At 36.4% G+C, this 24,582-nt stretch overlaps 1 protein-coding gene across 6 annotated transcripts in view; it reads right to left on the bottom strand.

Moving 5' to 3' along the window:
- Positions 1–24,582, bottom strand: part of PTPN4 (protein tyrosine phosphatase non-receptor type 4) — a 229,992-nt gene that overhangs the window by 181,716 nt on the left and 23,694 nt on the right. The window contains exon 2 of one of the 6 annotated variants that reach the window (XM_072613348.1): positions 10,365–10,517. The exons of 3 other annotated variants lie outside the window; for them this stretch is intronic. In XM_072613348.1, coding sequence (XP_072469449.1) covers positions 10,365–10,395 — 31 coding nt within the window. In that variant the 5' untranslated portion in view covers positions 10,396–10,517. Of the gene's footprint in view, positions 1–10,364; positions 10,518–18,463; positions 18,662–24,582 lie in introns of those variants that run through there. 2 more of the 6 variants (XM_072613353.1, XM_072613346.1) reach the window with 2 other exon arrangements.

The raw sequence follows: 24,582 nt of genomic DNA, 5'->3' as shown, positions 1-24,582 counted from the left end.
CCTTTCTTAAAGCCCTCAGCACTTCGGCCCTCTCTCCCAGCCCCAGCAACAGGACTAGCTGAGATGTGACCCAGTACAGCCCCTGTCCCTGAGGCAATTTTGCTTAGGCCTCAGTTCCCACTCCCACAGCAGTGTCTGGGAATCTCCCCCATTGACCCTTTCTTCTCCTCAAGGGTCAGCTGATTGTTTGGCTAGCAGTGACCCCAAATGTCCAGGATGGGATTATCAGAATAGTGAGGATAAGGGAAAGGTAGATCATAAGAAAATTTGCTTGTTAGAAGATCTAAGAACTGTATTTCAAAATCAATTAAAAAAAAAATTAGAGAAATTGCTCAGGGAGAAAAGAAAAACTCTGCCCTTTTTCAAGACCGGCTAGTGGAAGCTGTTATCCTGACTCTATTGAAGGGACAGCAGCTACAGCCTGGTAATATCTAGGTTCAGCACATAGCCACAGTCGTGGGTAGAGGGTGAAGGGGGATGGGTCAGGATGGAGAAGCCAGCCAGTCACTGTCTGCACTTGGTAAGACAGCCCATCCTTCCGTCAATAATTTTCATATGATATGAAAATCCAATTAATGTCATCTGAAATTTATTGTGTTCACAACAAAAACAATTTGGTTATCACTTATGAAAATTGTAAGGTTGTTGTTTATAGTTCTAATGCTAAAACCTAAAACTGGTACACTGTGTGTGCATGTGTGGAAAGAAGCAGTCCTCAGGCTAGTCAAAAAGTACAGCCCCAGCAGCTGAGGAAACTGTATAAAGAACTTGCTTTGGTGAGAATTTGAAAATGTATAGAAATGATCTCCAGTGATTGGCTTTTAGGACAAATTTAAGATCTAAGATGTAAGTCCAGGTCGTATTCTTGATTAATGAAACCTGCCATCAAATGCAAAGCCTCTGGAACCACTACAAATTGTGTTCTATTACTCAGAGAGAAATGTGACTGTTACAGGCAGATCCTTCTGACTCAGTTTCCCCACTGTCCTCTGTAAAGGAATGTTTTCTCCTTTGGTTATTTCTGAATCTGGTTATAAGGTGGAGATGACATCTAATTTGGTCTTTGGTTTTCATCTACATGACATGTTTCTATAATCAAAGCAGATGTGTGTCTGTGTGTGTGCGTGCGTGTGTGTATGTGTGTGCGTGTGTATGTATGTGTTTGTCCTTCATTGCCCAAGACCATACCATCAAAGAAATAATGACATGACTTGCACTTGACTTGGTTTTGAGTGGGGGAGGGCTGTGCAGGTCACCAGACTCACTTCTCCTCCAGAGACATCTGAATCCAGTGACCGGATATTCACCAGGATGACTGGAGATGACCCACTGGGGTTAAGTGACTTGCCCAAGGTCGCACAGCTAGTGAGTGTCAAGTGTCTGAGGTGGGATTTGAACTCAGGTTCTCTTGACTCCTGCACTGATGCTCTATCCATTGCACCACCTAGCTGCCTCAATCAAAGCAGACAGATTAAGATGTAAGCACGATGTAAGTAATGGAATCTTGCTATTTTCAATGAATTGGGTAAATGGGTACTCTGGTATGGTCTTGTGTAAGATAAAAAACCTGAAATAGAACGTTTTTCTGAATGTATGGGAATGATTAGATAAAGAAAAGGAAACCAAAGTACAAATGTGATGTTGAATCATTGTTCCATAGAAGAAGACTGGGACTTAAGGTTAACTGTAATGGTATGGAATTGACGAGTACTCAAAAACAGCAACTTACTGAGTCCTGCTCAGATGAATTCAACCCAAGCCCTCTTTCAATCAGAGGGTCAAAGTTTGCTGAGATTTCTCAATATTGAGTGGACTCTTAGGGAATCTGAGCATTTGTAATGCTAAAACAAGATGTATCTTACCTACAGAGGGACTCTGGGGAAGGAGTCCGGGGTGGCCTCAGGTGGTCTGGGGGTTCCAGGAATGGTCTTGATGGGAGTGGCCAGTAACCTGGAGAATTGGATTGATAAGGCATAGTGATATGTTGCTATGGGCCTCTAAAGAGCCAGTTCATGTGGGACTAGGTGAGATTTTCCAGAGCCCTTTTAGACAAATGGGACTGAAACTCTTTTGGGGTAAATTTCTGTTTTGATTTGAATTCATTTCATGAACATAAGTTGAAGTCAGTGTTTGAACTTATAATACGTGTAGCTCATTCTTATAGATTGAGCAGGGTTAGAAAGGGACAGAATAGTCTGGGAAACATGTAAGTCTATTAGAATAATCTAATCAGGAACTAGAGTATGTATAGAAAGGCATGTAAGCCACTTAAAACTTGCTTCAAAAGATGCTCCTTACTCAATGTGAAATTACAGTCATATCTGAAACTTGATTTGGAGCTTGCTAGTTTAAGATTTTATGGGACTATTAACTGAGTCTAATTCCAGGTGTGGATAGCAAGAGAGGAGGTTTGAGCCACTGATCCACGATGCAAGTAAGCCTGTGAGATGCTGGTATGAACTGCAAAGGGGTGATCTCATGGGAAGGTTGGGAGAACGGCTGTTCTGCTTGAACTGAGGTAGGATTCTCCTGACTCAACTTCCCCACTGACACCTGGCAGACTTTAAGCCTGGTTGAATGCCAGTTGACAATCTACTCCTGCCTGGAATTGACATGAAGTTAAAGAGATGTTGTTTCCCTCCAATGTCCCTACTCTTAGTGGCAATTTCCTATAATTAAAGGTTTCGTAAGCATAATGCCAGGTCTATTAAACAATAGGTTGTTGGTAGGGGAACATCTGAGGTTGTCTAAAATTAAGCTATTAGGCTTAGGATTTTAGACCAACAACAATAAGTTAGGATCCTTTAATTCTTAGTAATAGTATGGAGACCATCAGGTCAAGGGCTTGTGAGGTTAGCATATATAGTTATTACTATTTTGTCTCAGTTGGTTAATGTTAAAAGAAAAATGGTTTGTCGTCTATATTGTAAAAGAAGTATCACACGACCAATAGTTGGAACTGTTTTATGATGTGATAAGTACTGTGTTAAAAATGATTATTTATTGTATTTATGTAAGTACTGGAGCCTGGAAGTGACTCCTTAGTGAAATCTTATCTTCCTGATGGGGGAAATGAATAGTGAATCAACGTAAAATGTAAATACTGGGTTTTAATGTGAATTTCTTAAATATGACAATTGGCCAAAGTTCTAATTTTGATTTTGTAAGAGTGATAGGAATGGTAATCTAAAATCTTTATTTTTGACTACATAAGACAAATGTCTTGGACCTGGGCAGTGGCACCCAGAACGCTCAGTTCAACTGAATTCCATCTAGTTCCATTCAGCAAATTTACATTAAGGACAAGAAAGATGCCTTCTCAAAGAGCAGAGAGGGGATGGAAGGAAGTGTTGGGGGTGTAAGCTCAGTTCCATGCGGACAGTCTCGGGCGGGTAAAGGTGAGGACTTCTAAACCTTAGAGTTCTCATGAGGCCCCCCAGGGAACAGCAGGGAATTGAGGTGTGAGACCGAGCTATCTCATGCATTTCCGCCTCTTCCTTGAGAAAAGTGCTGGGAGAGAGCATCCCCGCCCTCGAGATTGGCCCAGATCTGAGCACACCTATTGTTATCTAACAGGCACAGTATTCAGGTGCAAACTATGCGGCCGGCGGAGAGCTTAAGTAGGGTCAGGAAAGCCTGAAGGCACTCAGCGCTGAGGGACCCTTACAGGACAGAAGGCCCCTCTCCCCTCTCTCCCCACTTCCACTTCTGCTTTCATTCTCTTACTGTAAGATCTTTGCCTCCTTGGGAGATTTCTTTCTCTCCTAAGCAAGAGTTCCCCCTGCACATGTAACCAAGACCCTGAATAAAGCCTAACCCTTGTTCGACTCTGGAAAGTCTCTTCTCTCATACGTTTATCCGGTTTGGCCAGCCGAAGACCTGCGATAGGTAAGGTAAGACTCGGGTAGCCTTCAGGCCTCTAGGCCTGGCAAGGAAGGGAAGAGAATCTGGACTCAACAATTTAAAGATGAGTGTTAAAAATTATTTTCACATGTAATTGGAGAAAAATAAAACACTAAATAAATAATTTGAAAAAGAAAAAATAAGAAAGAACATGAGAACAAGATCATGACTCCCCACCCCTACCCCGCATACACACTGCGGCCTGACAGAAGTGGCTAAGAAGAAAGGAGATTCTGGCAACCACCAAAAGGAGACAGATACTTCAAAATAACATAAAGTCCTTTTCCCACAGAACAAATCAACACAGCCTCCTTACAAAAGCAGGTTTAAGCTACACTTAGCTACAAATGTTGCCATATGTAGTTTCCATAGATGCTAAGGTATTTAGAGTATTAATGATGAATCTTATTTTTTCTAAAAAACAAACAAACAAAAACACACACAGTAAGTAGTAACTTGCATTTCTATAGCAGACTGTAAGTAGTTTAAGTACTATAGCCTTCATTTTAAAGATGCAGACACTATCCCCAGACAGGTGAAAATACCCAAGGTCACACAGCAGAGCTGAAAAGTAAACTTGGTCTACAAAATTCAAGTTCAGGGCTCTAGGTCACACAGTGGGTAAGAGGGTGAGCTAGAGTTGGAAGTCAGGAAGACTCAAATTCAAATCCTGCTTCTGATGCACGCTACATGACCTTAACCTCTGTATCAGTTTCTCCATCCATAAAATGAGAATAATAGCACAAATACAGTAACCCTACAGGGTTGGTTGTTCTAAGCATCAAACCTGATGATGATGAGTCCAGATTGTCGTCCAAAGCACAACCAATTAATAAAAATGTTTTCTAGCCATCCCACTCTGAGCCACACTCAAGGTGACTTTCCTCAAACTGACCATGCCCATCCGTAAAGGCCAATTCCCTGATAATCTTTTCATTTTTAATTAGATCTGTGACTTGACCAATGTAAGGAACTTACCTGATTTGTTAACTTACCTAAATTAACTTACAATGAGAAACTACCTCTAGGTCACTTTCTGTCACTTAGAGTCTTCAGAGCCCTAAGAGGGTAAGTGAATTGACCAGAGTCACGCAGCTAACATCTGTCAGAGGCAGAACCTGAACCCAGGACTTCCTGAGCCCGAGCACAGCTCTCTAGCCACGAAGCCATGCTGAATTTCTTTGTAAATTATATGCACACATTTGCAGATGATCTCTCTACCCATTTACATTTGTGGGGGATGGCAGAGCAAACCTAAGTGCATGCTCACTCTGCTTTCCATTAGTTCCAAGGATAGTTTTTGCCTGGACTGAGATTAGATGATTATCCTTTATCCAGAAATGATTATCCAGAAAAACAAAGCCATTTAGATCAATATGAGGATGAAAGTGGCAAAATTTCACAGAATATCAGAACTGGAGGGACACTAAGAGAGACCATGGGCAAGTGACTTAACCTCTTTAACACCTCAGTTTCTTCCATATGAAATACAGCTAATAATACCTGTAGTACTTACTTCATAGGTGAGGATCCAATGAGATATCAAAGGGAAAAGGACTTGGTATCAAAGACACCCAGATTAAAATCCTGCCTCAGACACACAGTGATCCTGGGTAAGTCATTTAACTTCTCAAAGTGTCAGTATCCTCCTTGGATTCTTTAACTCTATGGCCCTAGGATCTTTCTAGATCTATCTCCTTATTTTGGAGAAGAGGAAAACAAGGCTCAGAGGGGAAGGGACTGGCACCAAGCTGCACATAGAGAACCAATGAGGGAACCAGGATTAGAACTTGAAATCACTGGAGCTTAGATTTAAAGCTTAAAGGGAATTTAGAGATGAAATCCTGTTCTTTTTTTCCTAGTAAAACAAGATCAGAGAAATTTAGTGATGTACCTAGGGTCATGTAGCTGGCATGTGCCTGGGCTAAATTTTGAAAATTGGGTCTCAGACTCTAAATTGAGCATTCTTTCCACTGACACTTGTACAACCAAGTCATTTCCAAACTCTGCTCATGTGTCCCCACCCCACTGCCCCCAGAGGAAAGGAAAATGGGCCCAAATTGGAAATGTCCTGCAGAGATGACAGATCCACTGAATTTCTTAAGAAGGGGAAGATAGGGAATTTCAGAAGTAGAAGAGACATCAGAAAATAACCTCCTCCTCATTTTACAGACATGAAAACTGAGCACATCAGAGGGGAAGGAACCTGTCAAAGGTCTCACAGCTGGTAAAAGATGGGAGCAGAACTAGGACTCAGACTCTGAGGACAGCATGCACCAATGACACCAAGCCATCTTCTGAGAATAATTATAGTAAATTTTCTTGGTGATATCACAGTGATCATGTTGTAGCACAACAGAAAGAACGCTGAACTGGAAGTCACAGGACCTGAGTTTGAATCCTGACTTTGGCACTAGTCAAATGTGTGACCTTGGGCCAGTTACTTCATCTCTCTAATATATACTTTCCTCATCTCTAAAATGGTACCATCATCCCCCCACCTCCCAAGACTGTTTTGAGAATGATATAAGAGTTATGAAATGCTTTGCAAATATTAAACTGTTACATAAATATAAGTAATAATAAAACTTTTCAAACACGAAAAATCTTTCCATGTAGCCAACAGTTCACAGTCCGCTGAATATTAAGAATAGCAAGATGATTAATTTACCAAAGTCTGTTTCTATATGAACTCCATCAAAAAAAGATAAGAATGAGATGAATAGCAATGACACCAATAATTTCCATTTCTGTATCATTCTACAATTTCCTGAGCATTTTGACACCTACTTGTTCAACAATTCTTAACAATCATCTTTTCAAGGAGTCTCCAAAATACCTCACTTTACAGATGAGAAAACTGAGGCCCAGAGGCAAGAAGTCATTTCCCTCAGCTCAATTAGCTAGCATGTAGCAGAACTTAGATTCAAACACTGGTCATCTAAGTCCAGGGTTCTTTCTCAGTGTTCATGGTGCTGTGGTGTTGTATTGTAGCAACGTCTCCACTGCTTATTATGCCCTTAGATAAAAATCACAGAAGGCATGATTAAATAATGACTGTCCCATAAGTCACTGAAGGGCTCCTTGGGAGAAAACAATAAAAAAAGCCTCTAGAAAGAACACGTCTTTTCCCTTTGGCTGAAGGCAGGGTTCCAGTCAAGAATAGTACTACATCTGGAGACGGATCAGAATGATAAAAGTCAGGAGATACCAAGTAGCACATCCCAGACAAGAGCCTTCCCTTAAACCTAGACAGAGGTAGGGAAGGCTGACAAAAAGAAATGGCCTTTGAAACAGAAAGGTAGGACCCAAAGGCCAGCCAAAAGCTCTGGCAATGAGAGGAGAAGGCATCAGCCAAGAGACAGCTGCAGCACCAGGGGAAGAGAGTCAGAGCAAGCAGCAGACATGCACAAGGAAGAAGGCAGGATTTTAAAGACTATCAGACTTAAGGATGGACTAAGGCGAACATTTCAGTCAATGTGTGAACAGTTTAAAACAAGCAAACAAAATATCCAAGTATGTTTTTAAATAAAGCAGAAATTTCTATAAAAGTCAGGTATGCTATATAGGTATGAGAATATAAAAATATACGTTATTATATAAACACTTATATGTTTACACACACATGTTCACATGTCTCTACATACACGTTCTCATGTTTATATATCCACAGTCCATTCACACACATATGAACACACATGTGCTGGTATCTGCTCACAAGTTCACACAAGTATCCACATGCATTCACAAATACACATTCACAGTGTTTACACAGGGCATTCAGAGATATTTATACACAGGCACATTCAGATGCCTTCACGCACATGTTCAGACATGTTTATATATGTACATTCACACATATTGACACAAGCAATGTTCACACACATGCAGTCACATTTGTTCCAACTTTTCACATGTGTTTACATGTACATTTACACTTGTTTCCACAGCACATTCACATGAGTATAAAAACTCACGTTCACACGTGTTCTCACACACACGATTAGTGTGTTCACACTTGTTTCCACAGACTGACAACTGTTTACAAAGCATGCCCACACACATGTTCACAGCTGTTGACACAATGCGTTAACACATGGTTGGACATGTTTACACACGTTTGGTACATGTTTACACACTGTTGAAACAAGGCATTCACACTTGTTTCCACACATGTTCACAATTGTTTGAACAGTATGTTCACACATGTGTTCATACATGGTTAAACTTATTTAGCATTTCCATGTGCTTACCCACAATTCATAGGTGTTCACACTTGTTTCCAAAGCATGTTTCACACATTTCCACAGCACATTCACATGTGTCAGCACTTGTTTACACACATGCATTTGCAATTGTTTACACAGCATATTCACATGTGTTTACACTGCATGCTCACAGTGCATTCACGTTTTTGCACATGCACAGTTACAGGTGCTCATAAAATGCTCACATGTTTACACACATGGTCACCATTTTACATGCTTTGCATATGTTCACACACATCCACACACATATGTTTCCACATGTGTGAGCAAACATGTTTACATAGCATGTTTACATCCATTTACACATGTGCATTCACAGGGGTTCATGCAACGCATTTACACAGAATTTTCACACGCGTTTACACATGTTCCCACATGCGTTCACACACATTCACACCTGTTTACACACACGATCAAACTTGTTTACAGTGTTGCTTACGCATGGTCATAGGCTTTCACATGTGTGGCCACATTTGTATACACAGCACACACACATGTTTCCACACATGTTCACATGTGTTTCCACAGCACATTCACACATGCATCCACGCGGTACTACAATATATTCACACACATGTTCACTCACATTTACACACGAATTCACAATTGTTTACACATGCATTTATGTGGTCACACTCATGATCACAAGTATACACCCTATGCTCACATGTGTTTACATATGTGCATTTGCATGTGTTTACACATGTAGTCATTTGTTTACACAGCGCATTGCAGATGTTTACACATGTTTACTCATGCATTCACATGTTTACATTCACATTTGTTTACACATGCGGGTTCACATGTTTTCACGCATATTTATACACACCTGACTTCAAGCAAATAATATTAACAATAACAAAACACAATTAGTCATTAAGTTCCTACTATGTACAGAATGTACATTACTTAGACTGTAAGATATATATACATATGATACATTTCCAATTAGTATGTGTTATGTATATATGTATGTCCATATGTGTTTTCAATTCTACATATATGTATTTGTACAGATGTGTATAGACATATATGAATAGACATGTATAGATAATACATGTCCATATGTATTTTCAATTCTAAGATAAAAGGAAATGAAATAGTTGATTCAAATTTATAAGAATAAGCCAAACCTCAAATGATTAATGGTTAAAGGCTATAAACAGGTAGTTCTCAAAAGAAGAAATTCAAGCTATTAATAGCTACATTAAAAAATACTCCAAATCATTAAGATTTAGATAATTTTAAATTAAGATAATTCTAGGTTTCTTTCTCATATGTATGAGATTGGAAAAGTTGACAAAAAAAGGAAAATGACAACTGTGGACTGCTGAAAAACAGGCATGTTAATGAACTATATATTAGTGGTACTGCGATTGGTTCAGACATTCTAAAAAGCACTCTGGAACAATATCCCCAAACTTATTAAACTGCATACCCTTTGATCCAGAGATACCTTTACAAAGTCTATAAGCCAAAGGGATGAAAGAAAGAGGAAAAGGAGCCACATATACAAAAATATTTTATGGTGGCTCCTTTTGTTTTGACAAAGAACTAGAAACTGAGGAAGAATCATCAACTGGAGACTGGCCGAACAAAGTAAGATATAAAAATTTAATGTAATACTACTGTGATGTAAGATTATGAAGTGGCAGATTTTGGAGAAACCTGGAAAGACTTACATGAAGTGATGAAGAGTGAAGTGAACAGAACCAGGGGAACAATTTATATAATAATATTGTAAAGACATAAAGCTTTGAAGGCTTAAGTACTCTAATCAATACACTGATCCAAATCTGACTCAAGAGGACTCACGATGAAACAAGCTACTCATGTCTTGACAAATATGTGACATACTAAACATGTGGAGTTAAGTCTATATGGGATTATTTTGCCTGAGTATGCATATTTGTTACAGTTTGTTTTCCTTCCTTAATGGGGGGAGGTGGAGAGATAAGCTGGATTTTCATTAACTGAAAAAATATATTGTAGTTCATTTTAAAGAACATACATTTACTTTGAAACTAAAAATCAATAAGAGAAATTTTTTAACTATTGTGTCTTTCTCAAATATGTGGCAAAAAACAACAACAACAACCAGGTAATATCTCCACTGATAAACTTTTGCTAGAATCATTTTTTATCTTAACGTTTAGGTAGCTGGCCAAACCACACACTTCAGTAACCACATACTTGGATGAAACTTGTGTTGAATGAAATCCATCTGTTTTGTTCCATGTTTATGTTTTGTAGATCACAAGTCAACTGAAAGTTCACTGTTCAGAGATTGGGGAAAACTAAGGTTGGCCATCCTATAAATGCAATCTTCATACAAAACTAAAACAGCTAAAAAACAAGAAAAAAGGACATTAAAAATTAATAGGCAAATGCTTGTGAGAACACAACATTCCCACCCCTGTTCCCAAACTGTTATGTTGCTTTGTATTTATATTTATATGTGAAAGTATGTCATTCTTGCCAGACTGTGGGAATATTTATGTAGTTTTGAGACTTATGTCATAAACATCCTTCAAATATTAGAAATCTCACAATCACTCAATTAAAAAGTCATCAGCATCCAAAAATGGCAGAAAAGTATTTTTGTTATTAAAATTATGTAAACAAAAAAACTATATTATAAAGAAGATTGCACCTGTTCTTTTGAGGTCAGAGACCAATGTTCTTTAGCAATAGTGCTTGCTTTTACATGTAAATTTTTACATAATATTGGCTCCCTTTGAAACTTATAGTAAAAATTAATTTGCATCCCACTGGTTCAAAGTATGAAATCACTCAGACTGGATGAAAGTTTATCTTTGCATTAAGCTGCTTTGTTAAGGTAGGTCAATAGGATCAACAAGAGTGCAAGGAAAAATTGTAAAACTACCTAAGGTAACAAACTTCTCATGAACATTAACAACATATCTAATTCTCTAACCCATAACAGAGAAACTGATTATAAACTCTAACTATCTATTCATTAAAGCAATTCTTTTGAAGAGATTTAAGAAAACAAAGAACTGAAATTAATGTTTATTTAGACTCAGCACAGAATTTCATAGGATCACAGAGCTGGACCTGGCTTCAAGGGTTATTTTACAGATGATGCCCAGAGAAGTTAAGTGTGTTGCCCAAAGTCACAAAAATAGTAAGAAAGGGACCTGGGGCAAGAATGTCATGTGTAGCGAAGAAGGAGCCATCCTCAAGTCAGGAAGAACTAGGATCCAGTTCAGGCTCTGAAATACTAGCTGAGAGACCATGAACTCAAATTTTCATGGTCCCAGCCACTTTCCCATTGTCTGACAAAGTCCAAATTTCTTAGCATGCCATTCAAAGCCCTTGGGAATCTGGCCTCAACCTATCTTTCCAGGTATAGAAACCCTCCCCTTCATGAACCATATGCTCACAAGCAGATGAATATGAAGCGTTTCTAGAACTCATCCCACATTTACCCACTTCTGTTCCATCACTCCAGATAGTCCCATCTTTGACGATTCCTTCATAATGAATCTCTCCTTCTTACTACTGTCAAAAGATTACATCTGTTATTACTGAAGAATTTCCCGGAAACATAGATATAGCTTTATGTGATTTCTCACCTTGCCTATGCATCATAAACAGGTGGCACAGTGGACAGAGCACTGGGCTTGGAATCAGAAAAACATCTTCATGAGTTCAAATCTGGCCTCAGATACTTATTACCTGTTTACCTGGGCCACATAATCTTGTTGGCCTCAGTTTCTTCATCTGTAAAATGAGTTTGAGAAGGAAGTGGTAAACTACTTCAGTATCTTCGCGAAGAAAACCCCAAAATGGGGTCATGAGGAGTCAAGACACAAAGGAACAAAACAAGTAGTAACAAAAAAAGATGAAAAGAGGTAAACTTCCTCAAGCCTTTTCTGTGTTTGTCTCATATTTTTCTAATTCTTAGATCTAAGAAATGCTAGTCTTTGAGATCTTCATAGTGCTTAAATTTCTTTGAATAATAACCTCATAGTTTCTTGGAAACTACTTAAGCCAAAAGCAACAACAACAAAATACAACCTAGCCCAGAATTTGTATTCAAATGATCATGTATTACTTATGTTTCTGTGATCATACAAATGTTTAAGTTAATGATACAGTCACAGCTCTCCAGCTTTTCCTCATTTCAAGTATGAACATAATACTTTTTAGTATCACCCCTGCAACTCTCATAATCTACAGATCAAATGTAATTCAGTTCCTCACATTCACTTTTCACTAAACTGAAGTGATTCTTCTTGTGTATCTTTGATAATTTATTGCCACTCAGTCTATTACTTAAAACTGTTTAGTTTCCTGAAAGCACAAAGTAAATTCTCATAATACTTTCAAAGAAGCAAACTAGTCAAATAGAATTAGTCACAGCACTACAACTAAAAGAAACCCAAAGCATAAATAATAATATTCGTTAACATTTTAAGTGTCTAAAGTATACATGGTCCTCTGCTAGTTTGTTTAAATAGGAGAATTGTGGTGATTTTATTCAGTTACCTTAATAAGTTTTGTAAATAAAGACAACTACTGGCACAAGTAATCTCAAAAAAGCAAGTAATCACAAAATAATTTTTATTTGGCTATGAATAAAGTTTGTAAGAATACAAATCACTTTCTAATAAGGTTTAGATACTTATAAAAAGACACTTGTATTCTGTTAAAATATCACTTTAAACAGCATTTGAAAGGCTTACAAAACAATTCCATATGTGTTCTTGCTCTTTATAACAATTCTGTAAAATAGGAAAAGCAGGAATTACTACACCAGTTCCAGAGATAAAGAAGAATCTTAGGAACAGAGAAATTAAATAACTTGCTCAAGGCCACAACTCTAGTTAGCAGCAAAGTCAAGAATAATGTGTTTTAAGACTCCTAGCCCACTGTTCCTTTAACCACAACAGGCACAGTTCTTGGAGGGATGAGACTTCCTAGAAATGATAAACAGACAGATTTCAGGAAAACCTGGACTTACATGAATTGATGCTGAGTGAAGCAAGCAGAATCAGGAGAACATTGTGCACAACAGCTACACTGTGCAATGATCAACTTTGATAGACTTAGCTCTTCTCAGCAATGCAATGATCTAAGACAATTCCAAAAGACTCATGATGAAAAAAAGTAACCACTTCAAGAGAAGGAACTTTGGAATCTGAATGCAAACTGAAATACACTATTTTTACTTTTTTTCTCATGTTTTTTTCTTTTTGTTCTGATTCTTCTTTCACAACATGACTAATGTGGAAATATGTTTAACATGATTGCAACTCTGAAGATTGGCCATGTTGTTCAAATGTCAAACACGTGCCAAAAAGACGATTTTATAAAGAACTCACAGGGCAAGCACTCTCAAGGTCTCTCTTAAGAACTTTGGAATTAATTGTGTGACATGGGAGACACTAGCACAAGACTGCCCAGTACAGTGTGCCCTCATCAGAGAAGGTGCTGTGCTCTATGAACAAAGCAGAAATGAAGCAGTTCAAAAGCAACACAAGATGTGCAGATTTAGAGAATGTACCCCAAATGTTCACACGGACTATTTGGGTCAGACCTATGTTAGAGCATTCCAACCTCATCATGAGCCAAAGTCAGATGCACTATAACTTCATTCTAACACAGAGATATCATTTTGGTTCTCTTTGAGAATAAAGGACAACAACCAACATGTATAACCTACATCAGATTGCCATCTTGGAGAAAAGGGAGGGGAGAGAGAGAGGGAAAAAATTTGGAACTCAAAATCTTATAAAAATGAATGTTGAAAACTATTTTTAAATGTAATTAGAAAAAAATGCTATTGGGGGGAAAAAGGCTTCCTAGGAAAATGTTAAGAAACATAAATCAAAATAACTATAAGATTTTATCTCACACTCACAAAATGGTAAAAATAGTAAATATTCAATATTGTGGTGATACAGGAACACTAATACACTATTGGTAGAGCTGTTAATTGGTCCAAACTGTCCTGGAAAGTTATATGGTATTATGTATTTAAAGTCTCTAAAATAGATATACCTTTTGATCTACTTTGATTACAATCCTAGGTATGTACCTCAAGGAGATAAAAGATAGACAGACACTCCACATACATCAAAATATTCATAGCAAACTTGCAAAGACTGGAAACAAAATGGACTACTTGCTGATTGATTTGTGACCAAAAACTGTGGTATATGAATATTATGGAATATTACTGTATCACAAGAAACAACAGTCATGAAGAATTAGAGGAACCAGGAGAATATTATAATAATTGTAGCAGACAGTTGTATAGCAGCCTCACCCCAATCTTGTATGTGTATATACATATCAATCCTGTTGTTACTTACTTATGAACATTTTTTCTCCCTCCAATACTATTCATTATCACCACTATCACCACCAAGCCTTCCCACCCAGCAATTACATTCTTTGAAGGCAGAGATTGTCTCATTTTTGTATTTATATCTTCACTGCCTAACAAATAAATGCCTGTTAATTGACTGAAGATTTGGAAAGTGCATTATTAATACTATTTCTTTGAATTATCACAACTGAGGGAGGAAATCATCATTTTTCAAATTTGTAAACTGAATCTGGGGCTGCTAAGTAGCAGTGTATAGAGTGCTAGGTCACTTACTAGCTATATGAATCTGGGCCTCAGTTTTCTCATCTGTAAAATGAGTTAGAGAAAGAAATGGCAAATCACTCCAGTATCTTTGCTAAGAAAACTCCAAAAGGGGTCATGAAAAGTCTGACATGACAGAAAGTGACCAAGCAGAGAGAGTATATGTGACTCATCCAGAATCATGCAACTATATCAGGCAGAATTTAATTCCAGGTATGATGGGGGCAATATCTTAATCTTCTCATGCAAGTTAATTTAGTTTTTCTTTAAAGGGTATTAAAATGGTATGTGAGATTTGATTGGCTCAGGATATTAAAGGCACAGACAATTAATGTCACTTCCTATTCATCTGAGTACAGAACAATTATGAAGGCTTCAAACTCATTCTGAGGTCTGATTGACAGCCCACCATGGGCATATCAGAGCCAGGTGAGCATCACTCAAGTGAATCAACTATTTGGGTCTCCAATGTATCTTTGTCCAATAGCCTTTTACTACCAAGGCTAAGTCAATCTCCTTTTATTATCTGTTGAATGACCCATAAATGTTTCTCCTCATTCCAATATCAAGCCTAAGCCCAGAACGCCAGACTTTCCAAAATCACTGCTCAAAACAATGACTAAATAAAAAGAAAAGTAAATGGCAGCTGAACACTGATAAATTATGATCACAGATTTAAGTGTTAGAGAACAAACGATGAACTGTTTGCTCTTCTATTTAGATGACTACAAGAGTAGAACGTTGCAGATGACTATTTTGCCTGTTTCTTTGTTACACGAGGACTCAATTAAGCAGAGGGCATATGTCATGAAATGAGTGACATTGTATCATCCAAGCAACTATGATTATGCCAGCATAGTTCAGAATCACAAAGTGTAATAGTTCTTCACACAGAAGGCAGAAGAAAAACATTTATTCAGACACCAGAAAGTCAAATCCCAACACTATAAAGCTAAATCCATCATAGTAACAAAGAAATCCATCATAGTAACCAAGAAATCTATACACATTATCTGGTCTTCCCACAAACCAGGCTCCCCTAAGCAAAATACCCTTCTCTAACCCACAACCAGCTGCCTGCTTGCCTGTGTCTTTCCCAACTCTGACTGCCCTCTAACTTCCTCTCACCTCTGCTCTAGCTCTACCTCATCCTGTTCCACCCTTCCTGCTCCATCCCTTTCTGTTCCATGTGACTTGATTCATGTGACTCAGGTTTCCATGTAACTTAAGTAGGTCACATGGGCCTATTAATGGATGAGAAATATCTTCCCATTAAGAAGTAAAATTACATTAACAATAAGCAAAAATACATTATCAATACAAACAAAATGAAAAGTTGGCAATAAAAAAATTGGAGTGTGTGTGACTTGGGGAGCTCTTAAACGAACAGAGCTAAAAACAAATAGAAGGCTGGCAGAGTTGGGGGGGAGTGAAGCTAGACAAACGAAAAAATTGCTATAGGGAACCTGCATAAGAAAATCACGAGTTTGGCAATGTTTCTAAAACCCTATCAAAAGCCAACAATATATTAGAAAGGAAAGAAAATGTTAAGAGTACCTTTCCACTTATCTAAATACTTAAATTAAAATAGCAAAGCAAAAATTATATTAGGCTAAAAAAATTTATCCTAAAGGGTATTATCTTATCATTAATGATTTCTACAGAAGCATATCTAACTCAATGAATCTTAATCTACTTTACAGAAAAAGAATTAATCAGAAGTAAAATAATACCCTTTGCTTTACAGGAGACACCCAATTCAGTTAAACTGCCTTTGAATAATTCCTATAAAATGAAAGGCTTCAAAAGTTTTATAGCTCCAACCCAATATGTATAATCAGAATTATTACAGTGATAACTCTGTGCAGACCCACCTCAGAAAAACTACTTTCCCAGCGACCTGAAAAAAGTTTCATTCTTTCATCAAAAATGTCAGTAGACCAAGTGGAAAACTTTTAACAAAAACAAGACTTAGGGCAGCATAGCACATATTGTGAAGGCTGGGAATACTAGTACTTAATTTTTTTTATGACAACTTGACCTTACGTATACTTCCTTAAGAATTTCTTCCATCCCTTGAATCTCTTGATCCCTACTTACAATACCCAATGTTTTGTTGCTCCTTCTTTTATCTAATTATTTGTAACATCTAAGAGCCCTATTTCTACAAGAGGATCATACTTAAGATATGAGAATTTCTGTAATAAGAGGAAATTTTGGAGTAGGGTATTACAAAAGGCAAAAGACAAAGGCTTACAATTCAGAATAACTTACCCTGCATAATTCTACAGTGGTAAAAAATGGTTCTTTAATGAAAGAAAACTTTAAAGCTTCTCTGATGATGGAGAGACAGAGAGAGAAAGAGAGAATGAAAACTGTAGGAACTTTGAAATATAAACACAAGAGTCCAGAAAAACCTAGAAATATAAATTAAGGAGTTGTATGATGATGTGGTACTTACAATCTAACAGGAAAGAAGAAACAAGTATCCTTTCAGAAACTTAATTCAGAAAAACAGAAAACCTGGGAGTGGACTCATTCAATTCTTATGGTTTTAAGAGGGGGGAGAGAGAGAAAGGAGAGTAAAAGGAATACACTAGTGTAGAAAAGAAGAAGAGGGATGAAACTACTATTTCTCATAATTGAAATATGTGAGTCAAGTTTACAAACATGGAGGATGGAATGGGGCATCAAATAACCTTCACTCATCTTAAATGGACAAAGAAGAGTTGAACACAGAGATATCAAACGAGATCATGTAACCAAATTGGAGGAATACACATTTTTTCCCATGCTCTTGATTTCTTCAACCTCTCCAATGAGGTTTATGCATCAGAGGTAAAGCGAATTCAACTGTTTCCACAATCTAGGCCACTGAGCCCAAATATGTTAAAAAATTTAATGAACTAATAACAAAGAAGGCCAATATTCACAAACATTGAACAGGAGCTCACTCAGTACCCCCTCTCCCACTGCCCACCACAGTCCCCGAGCAAGGTTATACAAAAGTCCCACAGACTTCCAAAAGAATTCACCTCTACCCACTGCATCCTGTCCTCTCTCTTCCCCCACCTTCAACTAAAGAAATCTGCTCAGACAGCAGTATGCTTGAACAGAACTCTGAAGGAAGGTGGAGAAACATGTGTTTGAGCTTGTAATAGAGCTCAACTTTAATACCCCAATATTCCACAAGAATCAAACTCCAAGGGACAGAAATGTGTTCAGGCTGTGATTGTACTGTGGCAATCCATTCTATATAGCTGTGTAAGAGAGCTGAGGAAGAGAGAGAACACACTGGGGGAAAGTACTGAAGGGTAAGTGTTACAATGAACCTGAGGGGAAAGTTGCACATGCAGCTAGCATCAGTTTTGTCCCCCTAGAATTAACTTGGGGAACAGATCTACGGCATGGGAGGAAGCTGAGACACAATGTTAGGAAGGAAGGAGTCAGAAAGTAAGCAATATGGAAAAATAAAGATAATAAAGAGGGGTTGGGGAACTGAAATTACCAAAGATCACAGAAGGAAGAAAATAAAAGATCTAGGCATAAGCAAATAAACTGACAGTGAAGACATTAAAAGGAAAAAAAGGAAATGTGTTCTCCTGTCCTAATATTAGAGTTTAGGCATTAATGAATAAGAATTGCAAAATAAAGGAAAATTATTTAATACCTGATGAAGCAGAAGACACTGTGGACATTGAGGAAAGCAAGGAACCATAGAATATTGTTCCTGAATGGTTTAAATGAGAAATACAATTGTGAGAGCAAAATTTATGACCTATACAGTAGAAAAAAATAGGCAAAATAGAAAACTTGAACACATGGTTGCAAATCTCACCAAAGAAAGAAAAGAGATTGGGAATGTAAATGCATGGAAGTAAAAGACAATCTGGGGGTCAAAAGTAAAAACTAGTAACATTAAATGAAAGTATACTCTTCCTACAAGCAAAACAATCTCAAAGAGAAAAAGGAGCCATATGTAAAAATATATATTTATCTCAATCCAAAATGTGCCTTACTCCTTCTGAAGTAACACCAAAAGCAACTCAAGAACTGCAACAGATCAACCAGTCTGGACATATTAGGTACTTGGGGGAAAAAAACTTAAGGGAAATAAGGGGAAATTATACTGAAATGAACATGAGCATAAGGAAAATAATGGTAGAAATAGCAAAAATGAACCATGAATCAGTAGAACAAAAAATGGACAACGAAAACAAAGTAAAAGAGCAAGGCAATAATTTAACAAGACCTAAAAAGTCAAGAGATAGCATATAGCAGAGCAAGAGAAAGTAACCCAACTTAATGACAGATACAGAAGACCAAAGTTCATAGTAATTAGCTCTTGAGAGGGCAATGATAAGGAAAAGGACCTGAGGAAATAATTCAAGACAATTTCTCAGAAATAATAATACTTTGGAATCAGAAAAAAATTCAGTCATATAAGAAAAAACCTAAAATTCAAGTTTCTAAGGCACCTCAAACTCTAATACTCCACAGCTAAAAGAATTGAAGAACAGCGAGCTATTAATCAAGACACACACACACACACACACACACACACACACACACTCTCTCTCTCTCTCTCTCTCTCTCTCTCTCTCTCTCTCTCTCTCTCTCTCTCTCTCTCTCTCTCTCACCCCTCACCTCTCTCTCTAAAACCAAGAGATAGGGGCTTTGTTCTGAGAGTTTCCCAGCAAACCTAATGATCCTTTTTCAAGGCAGAAGAATGATACTTCAAAACTTAAAAAATACCTTTAAAAGAATTCAAAGAATTAAATGACAAAAGATTTCAGTTAAATAATCATTTTTCAACCCTACAAAAAAGATAGATCAAAGAATTAGACATGCAATTAGGAAAACTTGAACAAATAACAAAGAAATTCGGAAAATTAAAGAGTTTAATATATAATTGAAAGCAAAAAGACTATTGAATAGATAATAAAATTGGGAACTTTAAAAATAAACTAATAAAATAAACGGCTAATCTGATTTTTAAGATGGAGAGAAAACCACATCAAAAAGGAAAAAAGAAAATTCACAATTGAGGAAATTAACAAACAAAACTGATAAACAGGAAACATGAATATTTACAAAAAATATAAAATACCCAGATAAACAAACAAACAAAAAGATTAAATAACCTGAATCCTAGAAAAAGAAACTGAACAAGCCAAAAATGAACTTCCACAGGAAAAAAAAATGCAGAACCAGAAGAATTTCCAAGTTTAGGGTTATTATTCATGGCACATAATAAAAGTTTACTGACTGATGTAAAAATGCAATTAATTAAAAATATAATAAGAAAATAAGTACTATTTCAATCTCTTAACTTCTTGATACCTAAACCATGAAGAGACAAAATAGAGGAAGAAAAATACAGCCTAATACCCCTAATGAAGACTGACTCAAAAATTTTTTGTTGTTAATTTTTTTTAAAGTTAGTAAGTAGCCCATAATGAAAGATTATATTCTATAACATGATTGGCTTCATTATACCTGGAACTGAGAAGTGGTTCAACATACGGAAAACTATAAATATAAATTGTGTTAATATAAATAAGAAAACCCACATAATATTTCAATAGATTCTGAAAAAGTTTCTAAAAATCATAGGACTAAGAGGATCTTTCCTTAATAAAGTAAATAATATCTATTTATATTCAAGAGCAAGCATTACATATATGTATTAGAGAAAAATTAGCGGCCTTTCCAAAAGATCAAAGATAAAGTAAGGATGCCCATTATAACCACTACTATTTAACATGGTATTAGAAATGCTGTCCTTAATATGACAAGAAAAAGAAATTGAAGAAATAAGAATAGGCAAATAGAAAATAAAACTAATGGTTTCTGCAGATAAAAATTATGTATTTTGAGAATCTTAGACACTAATAAAAAAATTAAGTGAAATAACTTCAGGAAACTGGTAAGATATAAAATAAATACATATACAACATCAGCACTTCTTCATTATTACCAACAAAACCAGTAGGAAAAGTGAAATTCCACCTAAAAATAACTATAGAACTTATTTTTGAAGCATATCTATAAAGTTTTACCCAGGAACTACATGATTTGAACTATAAAATACTTTTTACAGAAATAAAGACAACTTTAAGTAACTGGAGAAATATTACATGCTCATTGGTAAGTTGAACCACTGTGATAAAAATTATAGTACCTAAATTAGTTTACTTATTCAATGCTGCAGCAATCAAACTTATCAAATGAATAGTTTACAGAGGTAGGAAAAATTTAAAATTCAGATAGAGGGACAAAATGTCAAAAATTCCGGGGGGTGGGGGGGTGATCACCAGATTGCAAACTGTACTACCAATTTTTTCTACCCCCCCAAACTTTTATTTTATTCCTCAATTACATATTATAAGAAAAGTTTTAACCTTTTTTTTTTTAAATTTTGAGTTTCAACCTCTTTCCCTATTTCCCCTCTCCCCTTCTTGAGCAGACAATCAATTTGATATAGATTATACACATGAAGTAATGCAAAACATTTTCATACTAGCCATGTTGCAAATGAAAACATAGACAAAAAAAGAAAAATAAAGTTTAAAAAGTACACTTCCATTTGCATCGACGCCATCAATTCTCTCTCTCTGGAGGGAAACAGCATTTTTCACCATAAATCCTTCAGAGCTGTCTTGGATCACTGTATTGATGAGAAAAGCTAAATCATTCACAATTCATCACATACATATTGCTGTTACTGTGTACAATATTCTCCTAGTTCTGCCCACTTTACTTTGCATCAGTTCATATAAGTCTTTTCAGTTTTTTCTGAAACTACCTTACTCATCATTTGTTATATAGCACAACAGTATCCCATCACAATCATATACTACAAATTGTTTAGCCATTCCCCAATTTATGGGCATCCCCTCAATTTCCAATTCTTTGCTACCACAAAAGGTCTGCTATAATTATTTTTGCATACACAGATCCTTTTCCTTTGCGATACAGACCTAGTAGTGGTATTGCTGGCTCAATGGGTATGTTATGCTTAAGTCAATTTTCAGTCTTCCGTGGTTTGCTATTTCCTTCTCCAGCTCCTATTATTAAACATGAGGAATTAAGGCAAACAGGGTTAAATAACGTCCAGAGTCACAAAGCTAGCAAGTGTCTGAGGCCAGATATGAAATAAATGAAGAAGAGTCTTCCTGACTCCAGGACCAGCACTGTATCCGCTATGCCAACTAGCTGCCCAGGTCAAAGGGTATGCACAGTTTTGTAGCCCTTTGGACATACAGTTATCCTTTCCACATCATGGGGTTATTAGGATATGGAAGCCTCACAATCTGGAAAATCCATGTAAAATTTTTTGGCCCTCCCTTCATACCAGAAAAGGAGTTTGAATTTTTTCTTTTTCTTTTATGGATTGTTTACAATTTTTATTGTAAAATTTGGGTTGATATTATACAATACTATACATTTATTTTATGTACTTCTAAGTTTATAAACTTTTTGTTGTCTGTGGCTTTTGCAAAGCTCCTGAAAAACTGCCATTTACTTTCTTATGTCAACCTATGACATATTGAAAGCAAAATGGGGAAAGTTGCAACATAAAAGGCATAAGTGTAGCTCAAAATTGCTCTCCAGTCTGGTTGGAAGAGTTCACAACTTCACCAATAGTGCATTAGTGTCCCAATTTTTCCACATCTCCTCCAAAACTTGTCATTTTCCTTTTTTGTCACATTAGCCATTCTGAGAGGTGTGAGGTGATAACTCAGAGGTTTTTTTTTTAAATTTGCATTTCTCTAATCAACACTGATTTGGAGTACTTTTTCATATGACCACAAATAGCTTTGATTTTTTTCTTCTGTAAACTGCCTGTTCATATCCTTTGACCATTTATCAACTGGAGAATGACTTGTATTATTTTAAATTTGACTGAGTTCTCTATATATTTGAGAAATGAGGCCTTTATCAGTGAAACTTGCTGTAAACATTTTTCCCTTTTCATCTTAGCTACACTGGTTTTGTTTGTTTAAACCCTTTATAATTTAATGTAATCAAAATTATCCATTTTACATCCTGTAGTATTCTCTATCTTTTGTTTGGTCATAAATATTTTCCTTTTATTTATTATTTTAGTATTTTTAGCCAACTGCAAGTCATGTCATCATCTTGATGTCATGGTCCTCTTCGAAAATGAAGGACAAACACAACAAATATTTCCCTTATTCATAGATCTGACAGATAAAATTTCTCAGGCTCCTCTAATTTGCTTATGATATCACCCTATATGACTAAATCATGTACCCATTTTAACCTTTTGTTTTGGATATAAGGTTTGATATGTTGGTTTATGCCTAGTTTCTGCCAAATTGCTTTCCAGTTTTCCTAGCAAGTTTTGTCGAACAGAGAGTTTGTGTCCCAAAAGCTTTGATCTTTGGGTTCATCAAACACTAATTTAACTATGTTGTATACGTAATCTATTATAATGATCCACCACTCTTTTTCTTCAATACCAGATTGTTCTGATGATTGCTACCTTCTAATACAATTTGGGATCTAATACTGCTAGTCCACCTGCCTTCACATTTGAAAAAACAGATTCCTTTGATATCACTGACCTTTTGTTATTCCAGATAAATTTTGCTTTTATTTTTCTAGTTCTATAAAAGAATTTCTTGGTAATTTGGTTGGTACGGCACTAAATCAGTAAAATAACTTAGATAGAATTGCCATTTTTATTATACAGGTTGGCCTACCTATGAACAATTAATATTTCTCCAATTATTTAGCTCTGACATTATTTGTGTAAGAAGTGTTTTGTAATTATGTTCACAGTTACTGATTCAAACTAGTAATAACTAAAACAATTTTATACTAGTTAAAACGGAGATTGATTAGTGGAATAGTACACAACATACAAAAGCAAACAGAGTAACAGTTCAATAAATCCAAAGACCCCAGGTTATTGGAGAAAAGCTTTACTATTTAGCAAAAATTGCAAGACACACTAGAAAGCAATCTGTGAGAAATTAGGTTTAAACCAACAGCTCACACAATATAAGCTCCAAATAGATACAAAACCTAGATATAAAAGGTTAACAAATTAAAAGGTCCAACCATTCTGAAAAGTAATTTGAAACTATGCTAAAACAACTAAATTGTGGATACCCTTTTAATCAGCAGTACTGCTACTAGGTCTATAACCTAAAGCAATCAAAGAAAGAGGAAAAAAGACGTATACAAAAATATAGCAGTTATTTTTATGGTGGAAAAGAGTTGTAAATTGAGGGGATGTTCATTAATTGGAGGCTAAAAGTGGCAAAGTGGATAGAGTGCTGGGCCTGGAATCAGGAAGACTCATCTTCCCTGGTTTCAATCCGACCTCTGAGACTTACTAGCTGTGTGATGCTGGGCATGTTGTTAGGCCCTGTTTGCCTCAGTTTTCTCATCTGTAAAAATGACCTGGAGAAGGAAATGGAAAACCACTCCAGTATCCTTAACAAGAAAACCCCAAGTGGGGTTACAGAATTGGACAGAATGGAAACAACTAAACAACAAAATATGAATGTAATGGAACATTACTATATTATAAGATATGATAAAGGGGAAGGTTTCAGAAAAACTCTTGTATGAACTAATGCAAAACTAAGTAAGCAGAACCAGAATAACAACTTATAAAATAATGAGAATGACATATAATCAACTAAGAAAGACTTAGTTAGAAACTCTGACAGACAAAATGATTAGCCATAATTCCAAAAGACTCATGACTAAAACAAGCTATCAACTTCCAGAAAGAGAGTCGATGAATTA

Source organism: Notamacropus eugenii, chromosome 5 (genome assembly GCF_028372415.1).
Source record: "Notamacropus eugenii isolate mMacEug1 chromosome 5, mMacEug1.pri_v2, whole genome shotgun sequence".
In the NCBI taxonomy this organism is placed as follows: Eukaryota; Metazoa; Chordata; class Mammalia; order Diprotodontia; family Macropodidae; genus Notamacropus; species Notamacropus eugenii.
Note: the sequence above shows the minus strand (reverse complement) of the source record. Positions and strands in the feature narration are given on the sequence as shown.